At 40.3% G+C, this 25,955-nt stretch overlaps 1 protein-coding gene across 1 annotated transcript; it reads right to left on the bottom strand.

Annotated features, from left to right (window-relative positions):
* Window positions 1-780: 780 nt before the first annotated feature.
* Window positions 781-23,788, bottom strand: syt16 (synaptotagmin XVI). Its single transcript, XM_085767855.1, has 6 exons — window positions 23,457-23,788; window positions 14,409-14,693; window positions 9,906-10,150; window positions 3,608-4,069; window positions 2,840-3,029; window positions 781-1,146 (listed from the first exon to the last, which is right to left on the bottom strand). The coding sequence occupies exons 1-6, from the start codon at window positions 23,767-23,769 to the stop codon at window positions 833-835; spliced, it is 1,809 nt and encodes a 602-aa protein (XP_085623981.1). The 5' UTR covers window positions 23,770-23,788; the 3' UTR covers window positions 781-832.
* Between the last annotated feature and the right edge of the window lie 2,167 nt (window positions 23,789-25,955).

The following is a 25,955-nucleotide window of genomic DNA, read 5'->3' on the forward strand; positions in this document are numbered from 1 at the left end:
TGGGTGCCCCGAGTACTCGCATTATACGGATTTATAAAACGGAAAGGTGAAATCCCGCAATCTGATTGGTTGTTAACCGTGGTATATTGAGCATATACTACGGCTACTATTCTAAAACCTTATCACAGCATAGGCTATCACTCCGCGTCAGGCACGTATGACTGGTATGAATGGAAGTTGTTGTCATGTATCCATGACAACGGACTGTTGCAGTCCGTAGCCAAATACAGCTGATGTTTTTACAATGTTAAAAAACGGACTAAAGTAGTTGAATTGACATGTTTAAGGTGAACTTTCACCTCCAGAGGGTTAACAATGGTAGAGTGGATTGAGCAGTGACATTAACCTGAAAAAAAGTGGAGGAAAAGACGAGATGCAGAGCTACTTGGAGCTAACGTCTGGAGAGGTGGGACTATTTTTTCCACAGTGAGGCTATTTTATTGGATAATATGTATTTCTGGTTGAATAAAACTACATGAAATTGATTGCGTATCCCTCTTTTATATTGCCTTTATTCGTAACCGTTTTATAAAAGCAATATATCACTCCAGTCCGTGGTCTATGCTCATTATACCACTCTAACAACGCCCCTTAGCCGTGGTATAATGAGCATATACCACGGCCTGTCGTGATATATTGCTTAAATACGCGCCGCTCCACTGGGGATAATTTCGTCAAAACGACTCCAAATGACACCAACGCTATCTGGTTGAGGAAATGATCGGATTTTATGCGAGAAATAAGGTCCAGGTTGTAAAAAACGGAAATGATCCTTTAAAGAAAAGAAACTAAACTTTGTCCAGCGGCGATGGCGTTGGCGATGGAGGCGGAGTTAGGCCTCCAGCAGGACGTGCCAGCGGCAGACCTGCTGTCCTCGACTCTCCTTCATGTCCTGCCAGTGGAGCTGCTCCTCCTCTCCGCTGCTGTTCTGGCCCAGGGCGATCCAGCCCACCATCTCTTTGCGCTTCATGCTGCGGCGGTTGTAGATGGAGACGAGCAGCGTGACGTCCGACAGCTGGAACAGCGCCACCTGGAAGACGAAGGTCTCCTTGTAGACGGGGTTGGGCTGCCCGCGACGCACCGACGTCTTGCACCGAGAGATCTCCTGACCCACCGAGTTCAGCAGAGTCAGCCGACCGTACGTGTCTGCACCACACAAGAAGAGAAGAGAGGGGAGGGAGAGGAAGGGATGATTGGAGAACTACTGGACCAGTGAACAAGTTTAATTGTTTAACTGGTTAATTCAGTCGTTCCCAACCTTTTTTGGCTCGTGACCCCATTTTAACATCACAAATGATCAAATCTGGCTCAATCAAGATACGCCAGCTCAGATATTTTTATATGCTGCGTTCAGTTTAGTTTAGTTTAGTTTATTATTCGGATCCCCATTAGTTGCAGCAAAGCTACAGCTATTCAGAAAACATTATAAAAATTAAAAACAAAGAAAACAAAAAAACAAGTGAGCAATACGCCTCACCTAACAACACAAAAACAGAGTGAGCGTTTCCACTTCGTTACTGTGCTTTATCCATTTTTTGTTAGTAATTAATCACATACTAATCCATATTATATCCATATCTACATATTATATATGTATACATTATTCCACAATCACTTACACTTCATATCATATTGCATTATTTGATCTAAACTCGATTTATATTCGAGAAAGTAAAAGTATAGAATACAGTTGTTCTAGATTGTGTGTGGTGTTTTTAATCATAATTTTAAAAAGAATAATAATTAGTTAAAAAAATATTTTATATCAATTATTAGACAATCCAGGTGCCCCCACGTGGGTTCCTGACCCCAAGGTTGAAAAACACAAAATTAAAAGCAAACTGAAAGAGTTAGCATTGAGAATATGGAAACAAAAAAGAACATATATATATATATATATATATAATAAAATAAAAATGAAATAGTAAAACAATGCTTCAAAATCTTAACAATTCATACATTCTATATCATTCTATTTTATAATCTAATTCTATATCTTTATATTTAATATCCATTTATTCTAAGATAGATATTCTATATATTTTAATAATCTATATATTTATTACTGTATATGTCCTTAATGTACTACATTTATTAATAATTTATAATAATTCCATAACTTCTATATGTATCCACTTCAAGCAGAAGTAAGCGATCCGATCGTTTTGGCTAATGCTGCGTTCCAGGCCGGCTTTTGAAACCGTAAATTACAGCTTCAAGTCACGACTTACGACTTTGTAGCGTTCCAGGCAACCCACTCGTGTTTTTCCGACCTGTTTTACCTGTGAAAGTCACTATAACGGCCACTCGTAACTTCTGACCCGTGAACTCGTACCAGATCGAACTGGTACAACTTCACAGGTCGGAAAAACACGAGTTACGGGCTGCCTTGAACGCACCATAACAGTCCTCGTCCCTACGTCACCACATTCACGCGCATCCCTTGGCTGCACACACAGAGAGGACTGCCCCTTTATGCCGTTCTCTCTCCTCATTGGATAAAGGTTGTAGGATACGAGAAAAGTTTTCTCCTCGGCTCAGAGCAGAGCAGAGTGACTGACAGACCCGTGTTTCAGACCAAACACTCTATGTAAGTGATTGCTGTCGGAAGATATAACTATTTAAGACTTATATTAACACAAATATATCGCTTACTTCTGCTTTAAGAGATGTTTTTTGCACTAAAAATTTGAAGTCCCTTGCTCATAGTTTGTTCAAAGTGTTTGGGGAGTCGGTTCCAAACATACATGGCTCTGTACATCACTTTTCTTTTACTGTAGTTTGTGTGTCTGTGTGTGTGTGTGTGTGTGTGTGTGTGTGTGTGTGTGTGTGTGTTGACCTGGTGGTCTGTTGATGGCCAGGTTTCTGAAGTGGCTTCCCTTGATCAGCTCCACAGACATGCGTCCCGTGGTGGCGTTGTAGGACAGACCCACCAGCAGCTCGGGGACGCCGCCGTGGGTCAGAGACTGAGTGGACGAGGCGCTGTCGCTCTGAGACACGGCAGACAGACTCAGCTGGGAGTCCACGCTCTGACAACACAAACACAAACATACACACACACACACACACACAATGAGCTCATATGTTGACACAAAAACCTTCAGTTTCTCCTCTTCTTCCTCTTCTCTTCTCTCTTTATGTTCATTAATCACACACACACAACACACACCAGTTTATACTTTATTATTCTTTATTTTATTTAATATGTATTTATTTTATTGTATGTATTCCTATTGTATTTAACTTTTTTTATCATTATTTTTGTATTCTGACAAGTTTATGGTTTCTTCTTTATTATTCATTAAAGTGCCTGCCGTTTATGGTGGGAACTACGACGGTACGTGATCGTCTTCCAACCTCTGACTTTAATTCTTGATGAATGAAAACATGAGTCTGTCTTGCGCCGGTCAAAGAATTTCACGGTGCGGAGGCTCATAAATGTAGTGAGAAAACACTTCGCTTTTCCAAAACTCCTTGCTGTCCCTTTAAATAGAAGCTCAATTATCTGCATTGACACATCTTGAATTAAGTATGGTCTACCTCTGAGGTTAGAAGTGCAGCCCACTTTCTGTTTCTACAGTCGAACCTTCACCTGTGTTCGACTCACCTTGAGGTTGCTCCGAGGCTCCAGGACCAGCGTCGTCTCCATCGTGCATCCGTCCGGGTCCAAGCCCCCTAAACGCAGCACCTTCTCCCCCATCATCCTCTCCCGGGACATCCTGCCCCCCAGCGCGTACAGCCTGAACCTGACGGCCGACATCTGCAGGTCCGACGGCTCGAGGCGCGAGAAGCGGAACGTCTCGTTGAAGTGCGGCAGCGAGCCTTTCTGCACCGACGTCTTGTGCCGTTGCTTCTTGGAGGGGAGCAGCACCATGTGCACCTGCCACGAGTCCATCCCGCTGCGACCCTTGTCGGGGATGTCCCGGGCCGCCACCACGCAGACCATCAGCTTCTCCGTGTCGGGCCGGTACTCCAGGGACAGGACCAGGTCTCCACATTTGGAGATGGGGGGTCGAGGGGAGGGGGTGACCGGCTGAGACAAGGCCTCGTCTTGGGGAGGCTGCTCTTGCTGAGAAGAAGCAAAGTGAAAAAAATCATGTTAAAGCAGGATAAAATCTGGATTGACAGCTCTGTCAGCTCATGATCTACTGCAGACTGTGAAAACCCAACCCAACACTGCAAAAACTCAAAATCTTTCCAAGAATATTTGTCTTATTTCTTGTCAAAATGTCTCATTTCTAGTCAAAACTAATCTCTTTCCACTTAAAATAAGACTCATCACCTAAAACTTGACTTGTTTTTAGATCATTTTCACTTGTTTCAAACACATTTTCACTTGAAATAAGTAGAAAAATCTGCCAGTGAAAGCAAGTTTTTTGTGCTTGTAACAAGGAAGAAAAACTTGCTCCACTATCAGATTATTTTAAGTGCAAATATGCTTAAAAGAAGGAAAAAGTGTCTAAAAACAAGCTACTTTTTAATGTGATGCGTCTTATTATAAGTATAATGAGATTTGTTTTGACTAGAAATGACATTTTCACTAGAAATAAGACAAATATTCTTGGTAAGATATTTGATTTTTTGCAGTGAACGAACCAACTGATATGGAGACACCAGGTTTCACTCCTAACAACAATGCTGGTAGTTTTTAATTCAAGAGTCTGTTGGTTTGAGATGTTTGGAAGACGTTGGATTTTGGATTGGATTTGGTCACATGACCTAAAAACCTACATTCAACCAAATATCAACATCAGATTGACCTTGGTGGTCTGGATCATGCCTCCTGGGATAACTCCTCAAAGGGATAGTTCAACATTTTGGCATATTCGCCTATCACCATACAGTAATCCCTATAGTCCTAGGGGTAGGTTCATTACTTTTAATTATCGGTACATGGTGCATCGCTATGAAATAATACGACACATGAAGCAAATACTCAGAACTACTTTGACGTTTTTGAAATCTGTCCGCCCAGCAGCCGTGTCTGGAATGTAGTTCCGGCTGCATTTGCCTCTAAAACAACTTGTCCACCAGAGCGTTGTGGAGTTGTTGGATTGTGTATTTGATGAGGGACAGGGGACCTGTACCGTTCACCTCCATCGTGTTCACTGAGCAGCTCACGTCTCTGCCCCGCCGATCTCAAAACAACATGCACCGATAATTAAAGGTAATGAACCTTCTGCTACGACTATAGGGATTATAGTGAGAGGAGAATTTGCCAAAATGTTGAACTATCCCTTTAAAAACCTGAGACTGGTCTACTTGTGTTTTCTACTGATTGTTGAGCATGAAGATCTGGATCCAGTCCAAGCTGGATTGGACTGAGGAAAACCTAAATGAACTCCAAAGTCTGGTAATTAGAGACCTGATATGAGGGCGAGTGGATCAAAGCCTGAAGAGACCTGAGGATCATTAGAGCTGAATAAACCAAACACAAGCAGCAGACTGCTGAACTCATCAATGAATCTGATCTATTCAGAAGCAGCTGCGGTTCAATTGTCCTTTTTCCACCTCCTGCACCGACATTAAACGTTCTGTGGTGGTGATAAAGTTCTGACCTCTTTAATATCTTAGAATGAAAAAAAAAGCAGTTATTCAGCAGCATAAATCTCATTAGCACCTGATACAGACTTCCTCTTCATTCACATGACACAAACCTCGCTGAGTGACGTTGGGTACATGAATACTGAATGAAGAAATAAATAAATAAATAAATATCTCCGGTACATGTGAGTAGAACAAATTGTGGTGGTGAAGTTCACAAGGTTCGTTTCCTAACCCTCAGTCAGCTTCTCCCTGCTGCTGCTGCTGCTGCCGACCGTCGTCTATTTATAACCAAACACGCACTCGGCTGAGAGACGAAGAGAAGAGAAAGGCAAGAGAACGAGGACAAACAAAGAATCATTTGGACATTGATTCTTTCCAGCCCACATGTTTCCAAAGCAAAGCCAGTGTGAAGATAATCTTATCAGCTGAATGAGCAGATTCACCCTCTTCTCTCCACAAACAGAGAGGTTATTCAGCACATCTTCTATAAAGGTGTCCTTTTACACCGGGGACAGTGTGGGTTTGATTTATTCACCAGATTCTCTACAAGCTGAATTAAAGAACACAAGCAAGGAACTAGCTGGTCAAAGTGTCGCCTTTAAATTATCATTTTATAACATAAGACTTTTAAAGAAGGAGTCGAGAGAGCTTTGTTTGTTGAGTTTCATCTAAAAGCTACTTCCGGCCGCTGAAGGCAGCACCTGGTGAATATATAATGCATATCACTGCTATGTATATATAACTGGACCGACCGTGACCTGACCTCAGAGAAAGTCTTCAGCCTAACCCTCAATGATTTTTACAGTGAACATCCCAAACCTGCCGATGCAACCTTTAACCCACAACCGGCTAAAACCATCAGCATCGTCCTCCTCGGGTAGTCATGGAGATCGGCTACCAAGTGTACAGTACATCATGGAGACACTGGAGTACTCCTGCATGCATTACCATAAATGTACGAATATTTAATCATTGTGGGTTTTGTGTGAAGCTAAATTATGTAATATTATGCAGATCATCGTTTTATACCACTGTACTGTACATCCATTGGTTCTGTTAGGAAATGGCCAATGGAACTTGTTAATTTGGTTTCTTTATGTTAATTTCATTTTTATTCACATTTCAAAAGTGACACATGCTTTTTCACTTCAGTTTTTATGATTTTCTTTTACTATTGACTGAGAAACAGAAATTGTAAGGACAGACTACATGTACCAGTTTGTTGTTCTTCCTCTTTCCCTACTCAATTTGAGATTTATCCATGCATGTGTTTATTTTCTTTGAGGACATCACGTCAAAATGGTAAATGCCTTTTCTTTTGGACCTACTTCAAATTTTGATGTGGATATTGGAGGCTTTGATAAATGGGATTAACACGTCAATAATAGATCATACTGTATATTTACACGTGTGGATTTGATGGGCAGCGTCTAATCTGAAAGGATTTTCTCCTTTTCAATCTTTGTATAAAGACTCTTTTTAAAATGTTCACAGAGAGAAACCGAGCAGAAATCCGGTCATAAAGCTGCTGCCGCTCCTCCTCCTCGTCTTCCTCCTCTCTGCAGCCTCCCCGTACAGTCAGCAAACACAACATCGATTGTGTCGAGTGTTGACAGAGCGGGGCCGAGTGTCGGCGTTGACATGGCAACCAGAGAGGAGATAAGATAATCACAGAGCTGCTGCTGGAGTCTATTGAACGTGCAGGTCAGGAGGTCGACTCTCAGAGAAGAGGGAAACACAAAGGCAGAACACTCACCTGTCAACGGGACCGTGAATGTTTACTACGGTTTCCTCTGAATGCTACGAGCTACAAGGTTCTTACACATTATTATTACTGTGTATATCAAATATAAGAAGGTAAAGGTACCAAAGCTTTCCTGAAGAGAAGTGTTTATTCGTTTCTGCTGAAGGTAAATTTCAGTTTGTGCTTCACTGCTCCATGAAAGGAGTGATTTAGAAAATACTGACAGTTAGTTTTTCTATCTTTGAAATGTTTGTATTGTGTCACTATGTGTTCTGTTATTGTGAGACATGTCTATGGTGGTGAAACCAAAGAGGAATTTCCAAAGATAAGATAAGAGAGAAGATAATTCGCTGTGTTGGCTGTTTTGCCTTTATTAGGGATTAGCATCGTGACAACAGGATGTAAAGGGAAAACTGTGGAAAATGTCAAATGTCCCATCAAACTGCACCTGTCCACAGAAGCTACTGAAAATGCCACCGACCAACTGACCAAACCACTGACCAACCAACCAAGCGATTAACCAGCCACCTGAACAGACAACTAACCAATCAAATAACCAGCTAATCAACCAACCAACCAACCAACCAACTGATAGACTGTCCAATCATCAATCAATCAACCAACCGACCAACTGACCGACCAACCAATCAACTGTTTCACTTGTCAACCAACAGCCAGAACAACTGACCAACCACCAACCAACTGACAGAACAACCAACCATCAACCGACCGACCAACCAACCAAACTACCTATCAATCAATCAATCAATCAATCAATCAATCAATCAATCAATCAATCAATCAATCAATCAATCAATCAATCAATCAATCAACCAACCAACCAACCAACCAACCAACCAACCAACCAACCATTCATCTAACCAGCCAACTGATGGACTGACCGACCACCCAACCAACCAACAAATCAATCAAATGACCAACCAACCAATAGAAAGACCAACTTTCACCAAACCAAACAACCAAAACAATCCATCAATTACTCAACAACTGATCAACCAACCAACCAACATCAACATGAAACACACATATGCTTGCTGTTTTGCTTCTTCGCTGTTGAAAAATGGCGCCTATCTTCAACAATGATGACACAGCCATGATTCTTCTCACCAGTCTGCAGTATTTTCACATGATTTTTCAGAATAAACCTTAGTTCGTCTGGGACTCTGCAAAAAGTTACCAGGTACTGTCCACAACTTTTACCTTAAACCAAACAGAAATGTACCTTCCTGATACCATGCAGAGGGAAAGTCCCATGTGAGTACTAATATTATGTATGAGTCTATTTACAGCAGCCTGTACTTGCAGTAATCAGAGTATAGAGGCAGTAGTAGTATTATTAGCAGCAGTAGTACTCGCTGTAGCCGGAGCAGGGTTGTTATATAACCGTGTAAATAAACTGCTACAACATGGCTCTCCCAGGTTTTATCTGGCTCCACTGATCCAACCTCATTTGTTATTTATGAAGCCTTTCTAGATGTCAGTATCACACTGTGTCTCTATTCGTGTGTGTGTGTGTGTGTGTGTGTGTGTGTGTGGGAGGTGTTTACTGTACAGATTGCTCCCAATTTCAAAGTGTGATTCGGTGACTGAGAGGTTGTTATATTCTACATTCCTGCTCTCCTACACGCACAAACACACACACACACACACACCGGGTGATTATTATTCATGAGCTTCTGTTTGTTAGCCAAGGCATCGCAGTGGAGAGTGAAGAAAATATCAACTATTTATACAAAACCTTGAGGGCCGTGTTTGGTTTGTTTCTGCCAAATGAACCTGAGAGGATAACAAGGCAGAGTGATAATCCTCTCACAGCTCAATGATGATGATACCTCTGCCAAGCGTGATGGGGAACAGCAGGGCAGCGGTCAGCGCGCTAACCCCGTTAAATAATCCCTGTCTCACTTTATTTGTATCGTTTGTTTTCACTTTTGTTGGCTGATTTTTAAGAGCAGAAAGTGCAAAATGTTGTTTTTTCCTAAACTTTCCTTAAACTTATATAAGTACATTTACTCAAGAGCTACAATCAAGTGCAATATTGGATGTACACTGCAAAAACTGAAAATCTTACCCAGAATATTTGTCTTATTTCTTGTCAAAATGTCTATTTTCTACTCAATACTAACCTCTTTCCACTTAAAATAAGACTCATAGCCTAAAATCAATCTTGTTTTTAGATCATTTTCACTTGTTTCAAACAAATTTTCACTTGAAATAAGTAGAAAAATCTGCCAGTGAAAGCAGGGTTTTTGTGCTCGTAATAAGAAAGAAAAACTTGCTCCACTATCAGATTTTTCTACTTATTTCAAGTGAAAATCTGCTTGAAAGAAGTAAAAAGTGTCTAAAAACAAGATACTTTTAATGTGATGAGTCTTTTTTTAAATATAATGAGGTTTGTTGCGACTAGAAATAAGACCAATGTTCTTGGTAAGAGTCTGAGTTTTTGCAGTGTATTGGATCTATCTATCTATCTATCTATCTATCTATCTATCTATCTATCTATCTATCTATCTATCTATCTATCTATCTATCTATCTATCTATCTATCTATCTATCTATCTATCTATCGACTCTTAAATGTCTCTAGATGTACCTCTGGGCTCAGGGTGGAAGAGCTGTCTGTGGCGTCGTTTTTGTCGCGATCCGCCGTCTTCTCCGTGTCCTCGCTGCCGTCGGCGGCCTGCCGGTTCATGCTCGGGGTGGGACTGTCCATCATGGCGCCGGCCGCCTGGAGCCCGGTGGGTTTGTCCAGAGAGAGAAGAGAAGACGCCCTCTCGCGCTCCTCCAGCGCCGCAGACAGCGGGTCCTGGAAACCTTGGCGGCTCTGGGCCTCGGGTTCTGCAGGGGGAAGGCAACAGGGGAGGAAAGTCAGCATTATTCCCCCTGTTGGCTCGTCTTAAATCTGTGGGTGTAAGGACATTGAGCGTGTGAGCGAGGAGGTCAAATCCACTTATACACATTTCTTCTGTTTGTTCAAAAGCCCAAATCTATAAAACATTTCAATTTACTGCAAAAACTCAAAATCTTTCCAAGAATATTTGTCTTATTTCTTGTCAAAATGTCTCATTTCTAGTCAAAACTAATCTCTTTCCACTTAAAATAAGACTCATCACCTAAAAATTTACTTGTTTTTAGATCATTTTTACTTGTTTCAAACACATTTTCACTTGAAATAAGTAGAAAAATCTGCCAGTGAAAGGAAGTTTTTTGTGCTTGTAATAAGAAAGAAAAACTTCACTTATTTCAAGTGTAAATCTGCTTGAAAGAAGTAAAAAGTGTCTAAAAACAAGCTGCTTTTTAATGTGATGAGTCTTATTTGAAGTAGAATGAGATTTGTTTTGACTAGAAATGACATTTTGACTAGAAATAAGACAAATATTCTTGGTAAGATTTTGAGTTTTTGCAGTGTAGCTTCAGTCTTAGTTCCACTATTTGGGGGCAATGGCAGAAGAGACAGACATAACTGACACAAAAACACAAACTGTGGCTTTGCTTAAAACCACCAACAAGTAGTCAAGATGATTAATGTATCTCACCATCTTCTTGCCGTCTCCTCTGGTAGCTAAATCATCTAATTTATCCTGGTGGATCTAAAAGAAGCTTCCTGAGCCTTGTTTGGCGCTGCTGCTGCTGCTGCTGCTGCTGTGTGTTAACGGAGGAGATATTGTGTAATCTGTCAAAGCTTGGCCTTTCCCTGAGACAGAAAGAGTCGAAGAACAGGCCGTACCTCAGACCAATCAATAGCAATTATCTCCAATTCACTGTCATTAAGGTGGGTCTGACTGTTAGTACATCAATGGCTGCATGGGGTGTTCGCCATAGCAACAAGCTGAGGTGAGTCACTAGCCTGTGAGTGTGCGTTACCTTGTGTATTTGTGGGCTATGTGCCGGCTGCACCAGTCACACATTGGTTAAAGATGATAAATAAATAAATACCAGTTGAGACAGAGTGACCTCGACCAAACAATCACCAACAACCAGATGCTCATTTAACAAGACTGGGCTGAAAACTGGACCATGTGTAGGAGGATCTCATATAAGATCATGTCTATTCATAAGGTGCACGATCATACACAACAAAACAAAAGGTTTAATGCTAATTTAACATGCCAGAATTAAGTTAAATCGAAACAAGACTTTGTACTACAATATCTGTGCTGATTGAACATCAGACAGAGTTGGATGTAAAAGTGTTTTGAGGTGAATAATAAAGGCCAATATCAGGGGAAACACAGACATACTGAAATACTGTTCACACAAAATCATTTTGAAAGAGATACCGCCAATGTTTACCAGTCCAACACCCAATCAACCAATGATATAGCTCCATCATTCAACTATATCTCTCAGTCACTCACTCATTGTGGTGGACATTTGTGGATGCTGTGTTGGTCCAGGTGCATTTAAACCTGCCAGCACGGTTTTATTTGACCACTTGGGGCTGAAGCAACAAGCTGTGATACCATCACCTTTTAAATGAATATGTAAAAGATTTACAATCAGTGATACAGCCTGTGAATCGGTTAACTGGCGAACTTTGGAGGTCACTGTATTTTGTTTTGACTTGAGATTTCTGTCCAAGTCTGGGAATAGTTCACTGATTCAGATTAATATGATAATAAAATGTTGGTAACCACTTTCATAGCCATCATCAAAAATACCCAGGAAATAATATAAGTTCATGAATAAGTCCAGACAGTCTAAATATTTGTCTGCTGTGTTTACTGCGTCCTCGTCCTCTGGCTGTTCTTAAAAAACACCGGCGGTGCACAAACATGTGTCCTAATTGATGCTGCTGCCTCTCCACCCTTCACCGCGCCACAGAGCTGCAGCCGCTCTGAGCCTCTCTGAGCTCTTTACAGCCTCTAATCTGCACTAAAGATGCTATTTGGAGCTTTTTTGGCTCATTGACACTGGGATGGATTAGAGCAGGATCTTGCTGGTTTTCTGTTCGATGGAGTTTTGACTCTCTAGTTTGAAAACAGTAAAACCAGGGCCGGCCGCTGGCATAAACCCTCTATGTGGTTGTTCAGGGCCACAGCCGTTAGGTGGGGGGCCACATGATCAGAAAGGTACCGGGGTTCATCAAGTCATTTAAACATCCTGAGGTCTGCACGTGCAGCTATGAGCTTTATATGTAATGTGAAGTCAATATTCAGCTTCTTTTATCTCACATTTGAGACATTTGGTGAAAATAGAACGGCAGAATGACAACATTTATGCTCAAAAAGCAATCTTACAAAATGTCATTTTAGACTTGTTTTCTACACTTATCTATTACTGTATTCATATCCTATTTCAAGCACCAAAACAGTTCATTCTCATGACTGAAGGTGTGTTTTCACAAGGGATTTGAAATCTTTCAAAAAGCAGACCTCAAATTTCCAGCATTTGTCCTAAATTATTTCTTTAAACAGTGTTCTAGGACAAACTGGCCTCAGTGTGCTTACAGCGGAGGTTCTAATATTTAGACATAAAACACTTGAGTATTGTTACATCTGCAAGTATCTTAAAAAGATCAATTTAAGAAAATATGTAAAAGTCGAGAAAATGACCTCAAACCTCAGAGGGCATAAACACGTCTGTATTCAGTTTTAACCAGTGATTTGGTGTTTGCGCTTAGAGTGCAGGGCCACTAACAAAAATCTTGTTTAGGGGGCCACCAAAATCCTAGGGCTGGCCCTGAGTAAAACTAGTGAAACCCGCAGCTGAAAGTGATCTGTCTCTTGTAAAATAATAATTGACTGATTGCAATATTTGAAAACAGACAGATTATCATTCCTACGGAAACTATGGGAGACCCAGTTGAAAACAACGATAGACGGTGAAATATGGGAGGAAATCTTACTTTTACCTTCGAAAATATCCATATGTAACAGATTCAGAGAAATGCAATATAATATCTTACAAAATGTTTATATATCTCCATATATGTATAGTAAATATACAGCAGGGGCCTCTCCAAACTGCCCAAAATGTAAGACTATTTTAGGGACAAGATTTCACTGCCTCTGGGAATGTGAAAAGATTCAACGGTTTTGGCAAACTGTATGTTCTGAGGTTAGTGTGATAATTAAACAGCAACTACAGCCTATTCCAACATTGTGTTTATTGGGATTTATCCCTGAATCAATAAAATCACATAAGAAGACTGTACACTTTTTGCTTACGTTGGGCCGAAAGGCTGTTATGACCAAATGGGTAGGAGATGAACCTCCTGGAAGTCTTTGATATCAGACTATATTTCTCTGGAAAGACTAAGATTTCATATCAACGGTCAGAATGAATGACCTTTTTACAGCAAAGTTTGACAAAGTGTTAAAGTACCTGGGAACTCAGAATGCAACTGCCAGAAATGTTAAAGGGATAGTTCAACATTTTGGCAAATTGGCCCATTGCCATAATCGCTATAGTCATAGCAGTAGGTTCGTTACCTTTAATTGTCGGTGTAAGCTATTTTTAGAACGGCGGAGCGAAGCGGCAGGCTGCTCAGGGCTATGCTATGGACGCTAAGGGAATTTCTTGGTTTCCCTCATGCAAAACCGCTGATGCGCGTTGCGTTCAGGGACAGTTTTTCAGCAAGCAGACTCTGTATTTACCCTGTATTTACCTCGAAAAAGGCTCCGTTTCGTATCGTTCCGTCATTATCTCATAGCGTGGTGGTTGTGCAGGTCACAACTTGTCTACAAAAGCGCTGTGGAGTTTTGGGATGTTGAATTTGATGAGTTTAATGAGGGAAACCAAGAAATTCCGTTAGCCTCCATAGCGTAGCTCTGAGCAGCCAGCTGCTTCGCTCCGCCGTACTGAAAATAGCTTACACCTACAATTAAAGGTAATGAACCTACTGCTATGACTATAGCGATTATGGCAATGGGCCAATTTGCCAAAATGTTGAACTATCCCTTTAAGACCTAACTAGGACCTTTGAGATCATTGCTATGAATATACTCTGGATACTGGACTCTGGCTATAATCTATATGCACTGTACTGGACCGTTATAATTTTGAAAATGTTCAATAAAAAGAATTTTCCCCAAAAAAAAAAAAAAAAGATTGACTGTATTTGTGTCCCAGTGGTTTTAGTTCAGCGTCACACCTTCACAGTCCGACGGCTCGGTGCTGCCCTCCTCCTGGTCCGACAGTCGGGTGAACTTGTGGCGTCGACCCAACGACAGCTGGGTCGTCTGGGTCGTCTGCTGCTGTTGAGCTTCAGCGCCGCCGCCGCCGCCGCCGCCGCCGCTCGCTGCCGCTGCGCTCCGAAAACTCTGCGAGCGCGACACTGAAATCTCAAACTGCTTCAGGATCTCGTCCTCGCTGTCGGAGGAGCTGACGCCGTCGTCGTCTTCGTCGTCGTCGTCGTCGTCGTCACCGTAGCTGTTCACTAGGGGGAGATGAACACAGGGAGACACAGGGGTTGGCAAACAGGAAAAGCTGGGAGGAATAAAAAGGAAAGAGAGGAGAGGAAATCCAAGAGGAAGGAAATTTTAAAACAGTCTGACTCACAAACGACACAGGAATTAGTGGAAATAAATAAAACTTTGACATTATGCAGACGATACAACTGTATTTTTCTCTGTTGCACCACGACCACAACTGTTAAAATAAAGGGTTAGCAAAATGTCTAAAGGAAATAAGAGCCTTCAAATTGAATATAGACAGACGTTTTTGAAGCTGACAGATGTTGTTATTGATATATTTGCAATAATTCAACACTGAAACATGGTTTGAATGTTGCTAAATTCTGTATTTTCTTCACTTTCTGTTTCATATTTAGGTGGAAGGCTTTGAAGCAGGTGTCTTGAATTTGGTTAAGGTCAAGACAAAAATTTCCATTTCCATTTCCCTCTACTGTACATTTATCAACTATTTTACTCACATGTTGTGCTACTTTTGTGTTTGTAAACCAATTTCAAGAACCAAAACTTTTGTTTTTGTCCAGATTAGAGAGGGATCGTTTTCACAAGAGATCTGACGAAATTTCCAAAACTTGGGGACATGAGACATTTGGGCATTTTGTCAGCAAATGATCTTCTTGCACAGTATAAAAAGCATTAAAAAAAAGCAAAACATCAATCGTTTTACATGTAAGTACCTTTTAGAAAAAGCTCTTAGACCTCAATCACTAGTTACATCCTCTGAAACCTTCATCATCCCTCCCATTATCAGAAAGTATTTTTACTCTCAACAGCAGAAATCAGGTACAGTATATTAAAGCCGCTCTGTGCTGGGGGTGGGGGTGGTGGTGAAGGGGGGTTATTGCCCATTTATGAGACGTAAATGCTCATTAAATGACTGAGGACACATCAATTCGAACGCTCTCTCGCTCTTTCAGTGGGTTCCCGGGGAAAAACACAGGCTGTTTTTTAGCGTTAACAGGGTTGGAGGGTCACTTCACTCACTTCATAATGTGACTATAATTGGATAGCAACAGCTGAATGAGTGACGCAGCAGCGATCGGCCCCACCGCCGCCGCCACCACCCACTTTTCTCTTAAGTGCAGGTCATCGTCTCTACCTGAGTGATCGATCGCCATGGTTACCTAGGGAAGAGGAAGCTGCGCTCCGAGTGGGCGAATGACGGCTGATTGGTCTGTTAACTTCTGTCTTGTAAAGCTATTCACAGGCGGAAACGACTCTCAGAGCCAAGTCGTGTGTGCAAATGTGACACACACACACACAGATGCACACACACAGATGCACACACACACACACACATACACACACACACACACACACACAGATGCACAACGTCGTTTTCTTATGCAACAGTGACAAATTCATCATAAGACACTTGTGTTGCCTCACAAGTCTCAGTTTTCTCTCATTTATATTAAATGTGCTACAAAATCTCATCATGTTACTTCATATGGAATCTAAGTTTTTCATTATATATCAATATAAATAGATAGAAATACTTTCTGGACATAAAAATTCATGTCTAAACAGCCGTGAAGCATCAGAAAAACTTTGAAAAACCAGCCCATTAACCATCTTCTTGTTAAAAAAAACAAACCCTGCACTTTGAAAACAGCCAGCAGCCAATAAACATTCAGTTTGTGTACATAAACCCCTCCCCATAATAAACATCATGGAAAAATAAACAATACAAATAGGAAACCATTAACACACCACTGATCTCAGGTCTGTGACTGAGGGGAAAAAAATTAAAAAGGCTAAACTCTTGTGTCTTTATTCACTCAGTCATTTGCCATCATACGACCTATTTTATCAATCAACTATCTTCGTTCTGTGTCTGTTCACCAGCAGAAACTCCTCACATCTCATTTTTATTAGATAAAAATAATTTGCTGCGTCACTGCTCCACTTCGTCCTTTAAAATCTCTGAAGTCTGTTACAAAAACAACAAAAACCAGTAACATGCATGGTTTTTCATTCATCTGAAAACTCATTCAGCCTCTAACCTGTTGAGTGTTTTACACTGAACAACAAGACACACACCAACACCAACCTCTGGCGCTTGCACTGCAAAAACTCAAAATCTTTCCAAGAATATTTTCCACTTAAACTAAGACTCATCAGCGAAACATGAACCTGTTTTTAGATCATTTTCATTTGTTTCAAACATATTTTCACTTGAAATAAGTAGAAAAATCTGTATTTCAAGTGAAAATCAGTTTGAAAGAAGTAAAAAGTGTCTCAGTGTGTAAACACTTAAGTTAAATATCCTGGCAGGACACAAAGGCGGCGCTACGTTAGTGAAAATAAAGTGAAAGCTCAATTTTGGATTAAGCACAAACAAAACAATGAGGTTCATCAACCTCCAAATATACTGGAGTGAAAGTAAAATAAACCAAAATTAAATATAAAGTCACATCTCAGCTTTTTCATCCATCGTTGTACAAAATAAATTTAAACTACATTTTCTAGATTTTTCTGAGTCTGCGGTCGAGCCCCTACCTCGTCCTGTGACGCTCCAGAGGATTTTGAGTCGTGAGTGTTGTGGAGAGACTCCAAACAGGATGTGCTGTTTGTTCAGGAAAGAAAAAACCCAACTGGAAATACCAGAGACTCCACCTGCTGCAGGTGAGGCACCAACCAACAAACCTGCTCAGTGTTTGCTCAGCGTTTGACTCACAGCGTCCACCTGGATCCAAACATCCTGCTGCAGGTTTACATGATCTGATCTAAGAGTCTGCAAGGTTTGATTTAAGGCTTTAAAGACAAAGTTGGATCTTTGAGTTACAGTTACGATCACAGTGACTCAGGCAGAATTAAATCATCAGTGAGCAGGATTCACCCTCTTCAGCCCACATGGAGGAAGGAAGCTCTCAGTTAAACAGTGTTTTATGAACATGGCTGCCAAAGGGTTCAACACTGATGGCACCCAACCCAACAGTCAAAATGTCTAATTCAGCATTTTGGGAAATACTTTGATTTTATATCACAAGTCCACAAGTCTATGGGTGTATTTAAAGCTCCATACAGTATAAAGGTAGATGTTTGTATTAAAGCTCCATACAGTATAAAGGTAGATGTTTGTGTTAAAGCTCCATACAGTATAAAGGTAGATGTTTGTATTAAAGCTCCATACAATATAAAGGTAGATGTTTGTGTTAAAGCTCCATACAGTATAAAGGTAGATGTTTGTGTTAAAGCTCCATACAGTATAAAGGTAGATGTTTGTGTTAAAGCTCCATACAGTATAAAGGTAGATGTTTGTGTTAAAGCTCCATACAGTATAAAGGTAGATGTTTGTGTTAAAGCTCCATACAGTATAAAGGTAGATGTTTGTGTTAAAGCTCCATACAGTATAAAGGTAGATGTTTGTGTTAAAGCTCCATACAGTATAAAGGTAGATGTTTGTGTTAAAGCTCCATCTTGTGTTAAAGCTCCATACAGTATAAAGGTAGATGTTTGTGTTAAAGCTCCATACAGTATAAAGGTAGATGTTTGTGTTAAAGCTACAGTATAAAGGTAGATGTTTGTATTAAAGCTCCATACAGTATAAAGGTAGATGTTTGTGTTAAAGCTCCATACAGTATAAAGGTAGATGTTTGTGTTAAAGCTCCATACAGTATAAAGGTAGATGTCCATGTGTAGTGTGATTATAAAGCAGCTCTAGGTTCTATATTAATACTGTGAAAGTATCAAAGCCTCAGTCCACAGAGAAATGCACACAGCCTGGATTCAGAAACTGAGCCTTAAAACCAGCCGCCAGGACTTCCTGTCACTTTGTGATGTCACAACAAAGCCCCGCCCCCTCATCAACTGGACCCACAACCCAACAACACTTTGCAGGATTTGGTTTCTCTGAGTGTTTTATTCTGAAACCCACTCTATTTTTTATTGGATCACTCAGAAAACAGTCAGCCAATCAGAGGAGAGGGTCAGAGCCTCCTCCTCTCCTCTGATTGGCTGACACCCACCTGTCGTTACTAGAGCTCCTGAGAGAAGCTGAAAGAGAGAGGAAATGGAAAACCACACTGAGATGGGTTTTTTTTTGCTTCTTAAAACCACAAATCCATTTTTTTATGAATCAAAACAATCAAACTTCATCTAAAATCTGAATAAAATCTAAAGACAGAAAAAGCTCTTGTTTGTAATTCAACCTTGAAACATGAGGGGAAAAAATCTCTGACCTTACAAACCTTTGCTCTGGGTGTGTGTGCGTTGGGAGGAAAAAAGTGGGAGGAAAAAAAGAAAAAAAGGAGAAAGAGTTTCATTGGCTGATAAAGCGACAAACCGAGCGTCCTGTTCTCTCCCTTTATCTCTGAATGTACGTTTTTTTCTTCAAGGTTTTACAGTCAGTATTTTGTATTGTGAGCTGCTGCAGAGCTTTGTGGCGTTTGTGTGTGCGACTGACTCACTGCACTCTTTCTCTCTCTCTCACACACACACACACACACACACACACACACACACAAACACTCGCCCACAGAAACCTACTGTACAAATACAAACTCACCCACGTCCTCCCTCTCTCTCTGTCTCTCTCTCAGTTCCTGAAGAGTTTAATTGAAGCCGTGGAGGAGACACACACACTCATCTTCAGGTTATATAATAGATTAACCTCGACCAGAAAGCAACGCCGCCGCTCACTGTCGTCGTGTCTCATATGTGAAACAAGTCTTATTGTATTTTCTTTTTGAGGGTGAAGACCGGAAACACGGGGGAAACAACCAGTGCAACTTGTTCATTTAACCTGAACGTGAACGGTTTGAGGGCGAGTTTCAACCTGGGACTATTTACAGTTTTTCTCGATTGCTAAGACACATTTCTCGAAAGCTTCTCTCATTTTCTCTAAACTGTGAACACAAACCCCAATTTTCAAGCTACATTCACAAAACCTCAGACTCTTCTTGCAAAACCAAACTTTCACCTCAAAACAGTTCAATCTGTGCTCAAAACTGAACTCTGTTGTCAAATCGTGCCCCGAGTCAATCAAAATTAAAAACACCACTGAGCAGCCACTAAACACTACATAGAAAAATAGAAAACACAAAGCTCAGCACATGAAGCTGTAGAAATAAATGTTTATCGTTCACTGTAGCTAAATGCATGTTGCAAAACAAAAAACCTGTGCATTTACACTGAAGCACTTCTCTCCTTCCCTTTCTTTCACCCTCCTCCTTCCCTCTCCACATCCATTTCATCCCCTTTTCCTTCCTTCTTCTTTTTTCTTCCCAGTTCATCCCTCCCTCCCTCCCTCATCCTTTCTTCCTTCACCCTGTCGTCTCTCATCTTCTCCTCTTGCAAAACAAAAAACCTGTGCATTTAGCACTTGTACATAGTAAAAAAAAAAGAAGTACAAAAAACAGAAATCTTGTGCATTTACATGTAGCACTTGTACAGTACAAAGACAAACAGAAATCTTGTGCATTTAGTACTTGTATACAGGTGAAACCGGTGAAACTTGTGCTTTACTTGTGTTTGACTTTTGCCACCTGTGCTCAGCGTTATGCAACACAGGTGCATCACAATGAAAATGTGTTGGTAAGTTGAGTCTAAACAGGTGAAAAGTGCTGATGGTTTTGCCAAAAGAGTGACTGATTCAATCAGTGGGTTCAGACAACAGGGTTTAGTGTTTTAGCAATTGAGAACCTGAACGTGAACGGTTTGAGGGCGAGTTTCAACCTGGGACTATTTACAGTTTTTCTCAATTGCTAAAACACTAAACCCTGTTGTCTGAACCAAATTCTCAGTTGCCTGAACCCACTGATTGAATCTGTCACTTCTTTTGGCAAAACCATCAGCACTTTTCACCTGTTTAGACTCAACTCACCAACACATTTTCATTGTGATGCACCTGTGTTGCATAATGCTGAGCACAGGTGGCAAAAGTCAAACACAAGTAAAGCACAAGTTTCACCGGTTGAACACAACAACTCAAAATTGATAACACTTGTGTCCAATGATGTGAGGGCACATAAACTGTAGCTAGTTCAGGATGAAGTCCTGTGGCCTGATCCAGTACAGAGAAATGATGCTGTGGCTGAGATGTGCACTTCTCATTTCTATATTTTTGTACTTTATTTTTTACGTAGGTTTACTGCATACAAGTGCTAAATGCATAAGATTTCTGTTTGTCTTTGTACTGTACAAATGCTACGTGTAAATGCACAAGATTTCTGGTTTTTGTACTTCTTTTTTTTTTACTACTATGTACAAGTGCTACTGTAAATGCACAGGTTTTTTTGTTTTGCAAGAGGAGAAGATGAGAGGCGACAGGGTGAAGGAAGAAAGGATGAGGGAGGGAGGGAGGGAGGGATGAACTGGGAAGAAAAAAGAAGAAGGAAGAAAAAGGGGATGAAATGGACGTGGGGAGGAAGGGAGGAGGGTGAAAGAAAGGGGAGGAGAGAAGTGCTACAGTGTAAATGCACAGGTTTTTTGTTTTGCAACATGCATTTAGCTACAGTGAACAATAAACATTTATTTCTACAGCTTCATGTCCTGAGCATTGTGTTTTCTATTTTTCTAGGTAGTGTTTAGTGACTGCTCAGTAGTGTTTTTAATTTCAATTGAGTCGGGGCACGATTTGACAACATAGTTCAGTTTTGAGCACAGATTAAACTGTTTTGAGGTGAAAGTTTGGTTTTGCAAGAAGAGTCTGAGGTTTTGTGAATGTAGCTTGAAAATTGGGGTTTGTGTTCACAGTTTAGAGAAAATGAGAGAAGCTTTCGAGAAATGTGTCTTAGCAATCGAGAAAAACTGTAATGACAAACAGTCTTGAAGAGTAAATACACACTCTGACTGAACTGTCGGGATGTAACATGCTTTTTTCACGAGGAAATCAGCTGATCACTCATCTTTTTCCTCGTTATTATCGCCTTTAAAAATCTGCTATTTCTGCAAAGAGCCTATAAAACATCACAACTTGACATTGTAACATTGTATCCCTGTCATCTGTTTTCAGGGTTATTGTAATAAACAAAAACTAAGACTAAAACCAAATTTAGTAGTGAAAAAATGATTTAGTGAACTGAAATAGAAATTTAAATAAATGAAAACTGAATAAAAACTAACAAAGAACAAAGCGAAACTAACTAAAATTAAACTGAATTGCAGATTTTTTCCTTTCCCTCTCTCCCTCCATCACTGCGTCTTGTTCAGTTTGACATCTTGAGATAACGTGTTGGCAGCAGAGCGGATATCGGCTGCCATATATCGCAAAAATAGGATGGTTTGTGTGCATTTTATAATTTACTATATGACTAAAGTTACAGGAAGAAAACGCCTCAGCCCGACATGAGGCTCAGCTTCTAGGTGCTTTCCTCCTAATACCTGAAAAACTAAAACAAACAGTTGTCTGTGGATATTTTCATTCATCCAGGTCATCGATATCTCTAGGCAACAAATTGAATTGAAGGCAACTGGACTTGTATTTGTCTAGGAAGACGTTTCGCCTCTAATCCAAGGGGCTTCATCAGTTTATAACTACTAGTCAGACCGATGCGAGAAACAAGTCCAGTTGCCTTCGATTCAATTTGTTGCCCAGAGATATGGTCTGTAAATGGTACATGGTCTGTATTTATATAGCGCTTTACTATACCTGAACGATACCCGAAGCGCTTTACAGTACATCATACATCGCATTCACCCATTCACTCACACATTCACACATTCACACACTGATGGATAAAACAAACAAGCAAACAAAAAAAAACTAAACTAAAACTTGTTAACCTTACTAAACAAAAAAAAAACTACTGAAAAACTAAATAAAAGTATGAAAACTAATGAAAATTTCTAGGGAAGTCCGATAATATCGACCGACTGATAATATCGGCCCAATATTTGCGTAAAAATGTAATATCTGTCCATATCGTTATCGGTTTTTCTGCCGATAATGAAAACCCGATAACGTAATGCCTGGATTTCGGAGTGAAATAAGTAGCAACGGACCATCACTACTTAATTAATGCCGCCGCTGCTTTAGACGGATAATAATGTATCTGTCAACAAATAAATAAATGTTAATTTTTCACAGTAAAAGTGGGCATACAGTTATGTGTTAATTCCTGACAGGAGACACGTTAATAATTAGTTTTGAGGCATATCGGTATCGGTTATTATGGGAAATCCGAAATGAAGGTGCTTGACATTGGAAATATCGTCAAATTTCCAATATCGGAAGAAAAAGACTAGACTAAAACTTGTTGACCTAACTAAAACTAAACTAAAAAAAAAGAAAGCAACTGAAAAACTAAATAAAAGTAAAAAACTAATGAAAATTTCTAGGGATGTCCGATAATATCAACTGACCGATAACATCGGCCCAATATTTGCGTAAAAATGTAATATCTGTCCATATCGTTATTGGTTTTTCTGCTGATAATGCTGCTTTAGATGGACAATAATGTGGCTGTGTGTCTGTTAACAAAGAAATAATTGTTAATTTGTGGAATGCATCCAGTGGGGCATCACAATAAAAGTAGGCATACAGTAATGTGTTAATTCCTGACAGGAGATATGTTAATAATTAGTTTTGGTGGGAAAAAAAGTCTGCATATCGGTATCGGCTATTATGGGAAATCCAAAATTAAGGTGTTTGACATCGGCAAATATCGTCAAATTTCCAATATCGGACATCCCTAAAGCTTTCCAAACGATAATAACCTTGGCTGTAATACCCCACTCCACCACTAGAGGTCCTTGTGCGTGTTTCCTGTTTTGTCGTCACTCACCGAGCCCCTGCCGCACTCCCACTCGTCCTTTCTTGCGGCGGCCATGTTGCTCCAGACAGGGCAGCCCGCCGACGCGAGAGAAACACAGCTTCTTGTTGATGAAGAGGAAGAGGACGGCCAACGCCACGATGAAGACGCCCACCGCCGACAGGAAGCCGATGGCCTCCGGGGTGACTGGTGGGAGGAGGGAGAGGGAGAGGGGACACACAATGACACACTGATCAGACCACACAAACAGACAGCCTGGATACACACACACACGCACACACACACATCCGCACACACACACACACACACAGTACGCATGGTACATGTGATACACACACAGACAGAACGAGTGACACTTTAGTATGTGAGTTTCCCTCAGTGCCTTGCTCAAGAGCAGAGTCAGTGTAAAAACAGCTGATAAAACAAATATATATTTAAAAAATCACAGTCACAGTCTCAGCGTCTTGCTCAAGAGCACTAGAGGGGTAAAGTTTGATTACACAGTCACAGGGTGTTAGAAGTTTCTTAACTTTTCTTCGTGTTGGTCACTGTAGCAACGCAAAACATAATAATAACGGCCAACAACGTAATCATTTTGGCCATTTTAAATGTAAATAAAGCCAATAATGTAATAAAATGTTTGAGCCAGTAACATAATAAGTGGGTTAGGGTTAGTTTTTATGTCAATATTGGCAATTTATTACATTATTATGTAATTATGTAATAATTTATTATAATAAATTATACAAAATTTTTGTAAAATTATGTAATTTTACAAAAATAATTATGTAAAATTACATAATAATGTAATAATTTATTACATTATTATGTATGGTTCTTACATTATTGGCCTAGTATTAAAAAATCGTTTCACATTGCAATAATTGGAGCCAATAATGTTATAATATGCTACTGTATGTATCACTAGGCCTATATGTTTTTTTTTATTGTATTCAGAGTCGATGTCACAATTTGAAGTTCTGCGTTGTGTGTCTTCTACCATGCTATATTAATGATAAATGCGATTTGCCTGGCAGGTTCTCACATATGTTTGCAAACAGAGGAAGTAAGAATAGTAGGTTATCGACAACCTGGTTGTAACACATCAAATTGTAACATATTCACATCTTCTACCTTTAAAATAAAAAAATAAAATAAAATGTACATTTTCAAAGGGGCTTTTAATACTAGGCCAATATCATAATAACCAGCCAATAATGTAGGTAATAACTTAGCCTATTACATTATCAGCAAAGAAAGTTATTACGTTATCCGCTCAAACATTTTATTACATCATTGTAAAGTTATTATGGTACTGACTTTTTTTTACATTTGGCCAAAATGATTACGTTATTGGCAGCTATTACGTTTTGGGTTGCTACAGTTACATTTTTTACTGATCCTATACTCTGAAACTCTCTGGTTGCATCTGAATTGTATTGCATTGTTAGTTTTTATAATAAACACCTGTAAACCTAATAAACATTCGTCCATTACAATTACAACCTCTCTGCAGGAAAAACTGCAGGGAACTTGTGCAAAAGGATGAGTACTGTGATGGACAGGATGAGTAAAAAATGGACAGGAGGACGAGTCGACAGATGCTGCAAATTGCACGTAGAAAAAAGAAGTAGTAAAGATTTGTTTTGTTTTTTAAAAGAGAGGGAGACAAACAGACCATAATAGAAAGAGAGAGAGAGAGAGAGAAAGAGAGGCTGTGTTGGAGATAAACGACGAGCCGTAAGGTGATACGAGGCGCCGCACACACTCTGCTCTCAACGAGGCGTCTCGGGCTCCTTCGGTGCAGATGAATAGAAACGCGTGACGGGGGGTCGCCCCGTCTCCCGTTTCCACGGTAACGCTCCAGCAGCTAAGCAGAGAGAAGTGAATCAATGGGTGCAAATGGAGTACGAGTACGCATCCCGCTGAGAGCCGACGCCGAAGAGGAAGAACTCCGGCAGCGTAGGTGTGTGTGTGTGTGTGTGTGTGTGTGTGTGTAATAGGTGTTATGTGTTATTTCATAAACCGCCTTGTGTTTTGTCTCTGATGTTTCTCGCCATAACGCCGTGTCAATCTGAACTCCCACCGCTTTACAGATGTATTTGACTCATCTGCATCCAAAACATCCCCAAGCAACAGTGTGTGTGTCTGTGTGTGTCTGTGTGTGTGTGTGTGTCTGTAAAATAATGAGCGACAACAGCAGCTGCTTCCTCAAACTAAATGATATTGTCGTCTCTTAAACTCTAACATCTGTGATATTTCCGACCTCATATTATTTCTCTGCTGGTCACATTTTAATTGAAAGCTCTGGAGAGTTTAGGAAATTGGATTGCAGCATAACAATACACACACACACACACACACACACACACACGCACAATCAATGTTCAGAGAGTGTGTGTGTGTGTGTCCATGCAGCAGATGTAGTTTGTTGGAGGTTTGTTTTAAACTGTGTTTCGTCTGTGCAAAGTTTCAGAAAGATTTGGTGCCAGAAACGTGCAAAAAAAAAGT

Source organism: Trachurus japonicus, chromosome 22 (assembly GCF_045865225.1).
Source record: "Trachurus japonicus isolate A0001 chromosome 22, Traja_1.0".
NCBI classification, from domain to species: domain Eukaryota; kingdom Metazoa; phylum Chordata; class Actinopteri; order Carangiformes; family Carangidae; genus Trachurus; species Trachurus japonicus.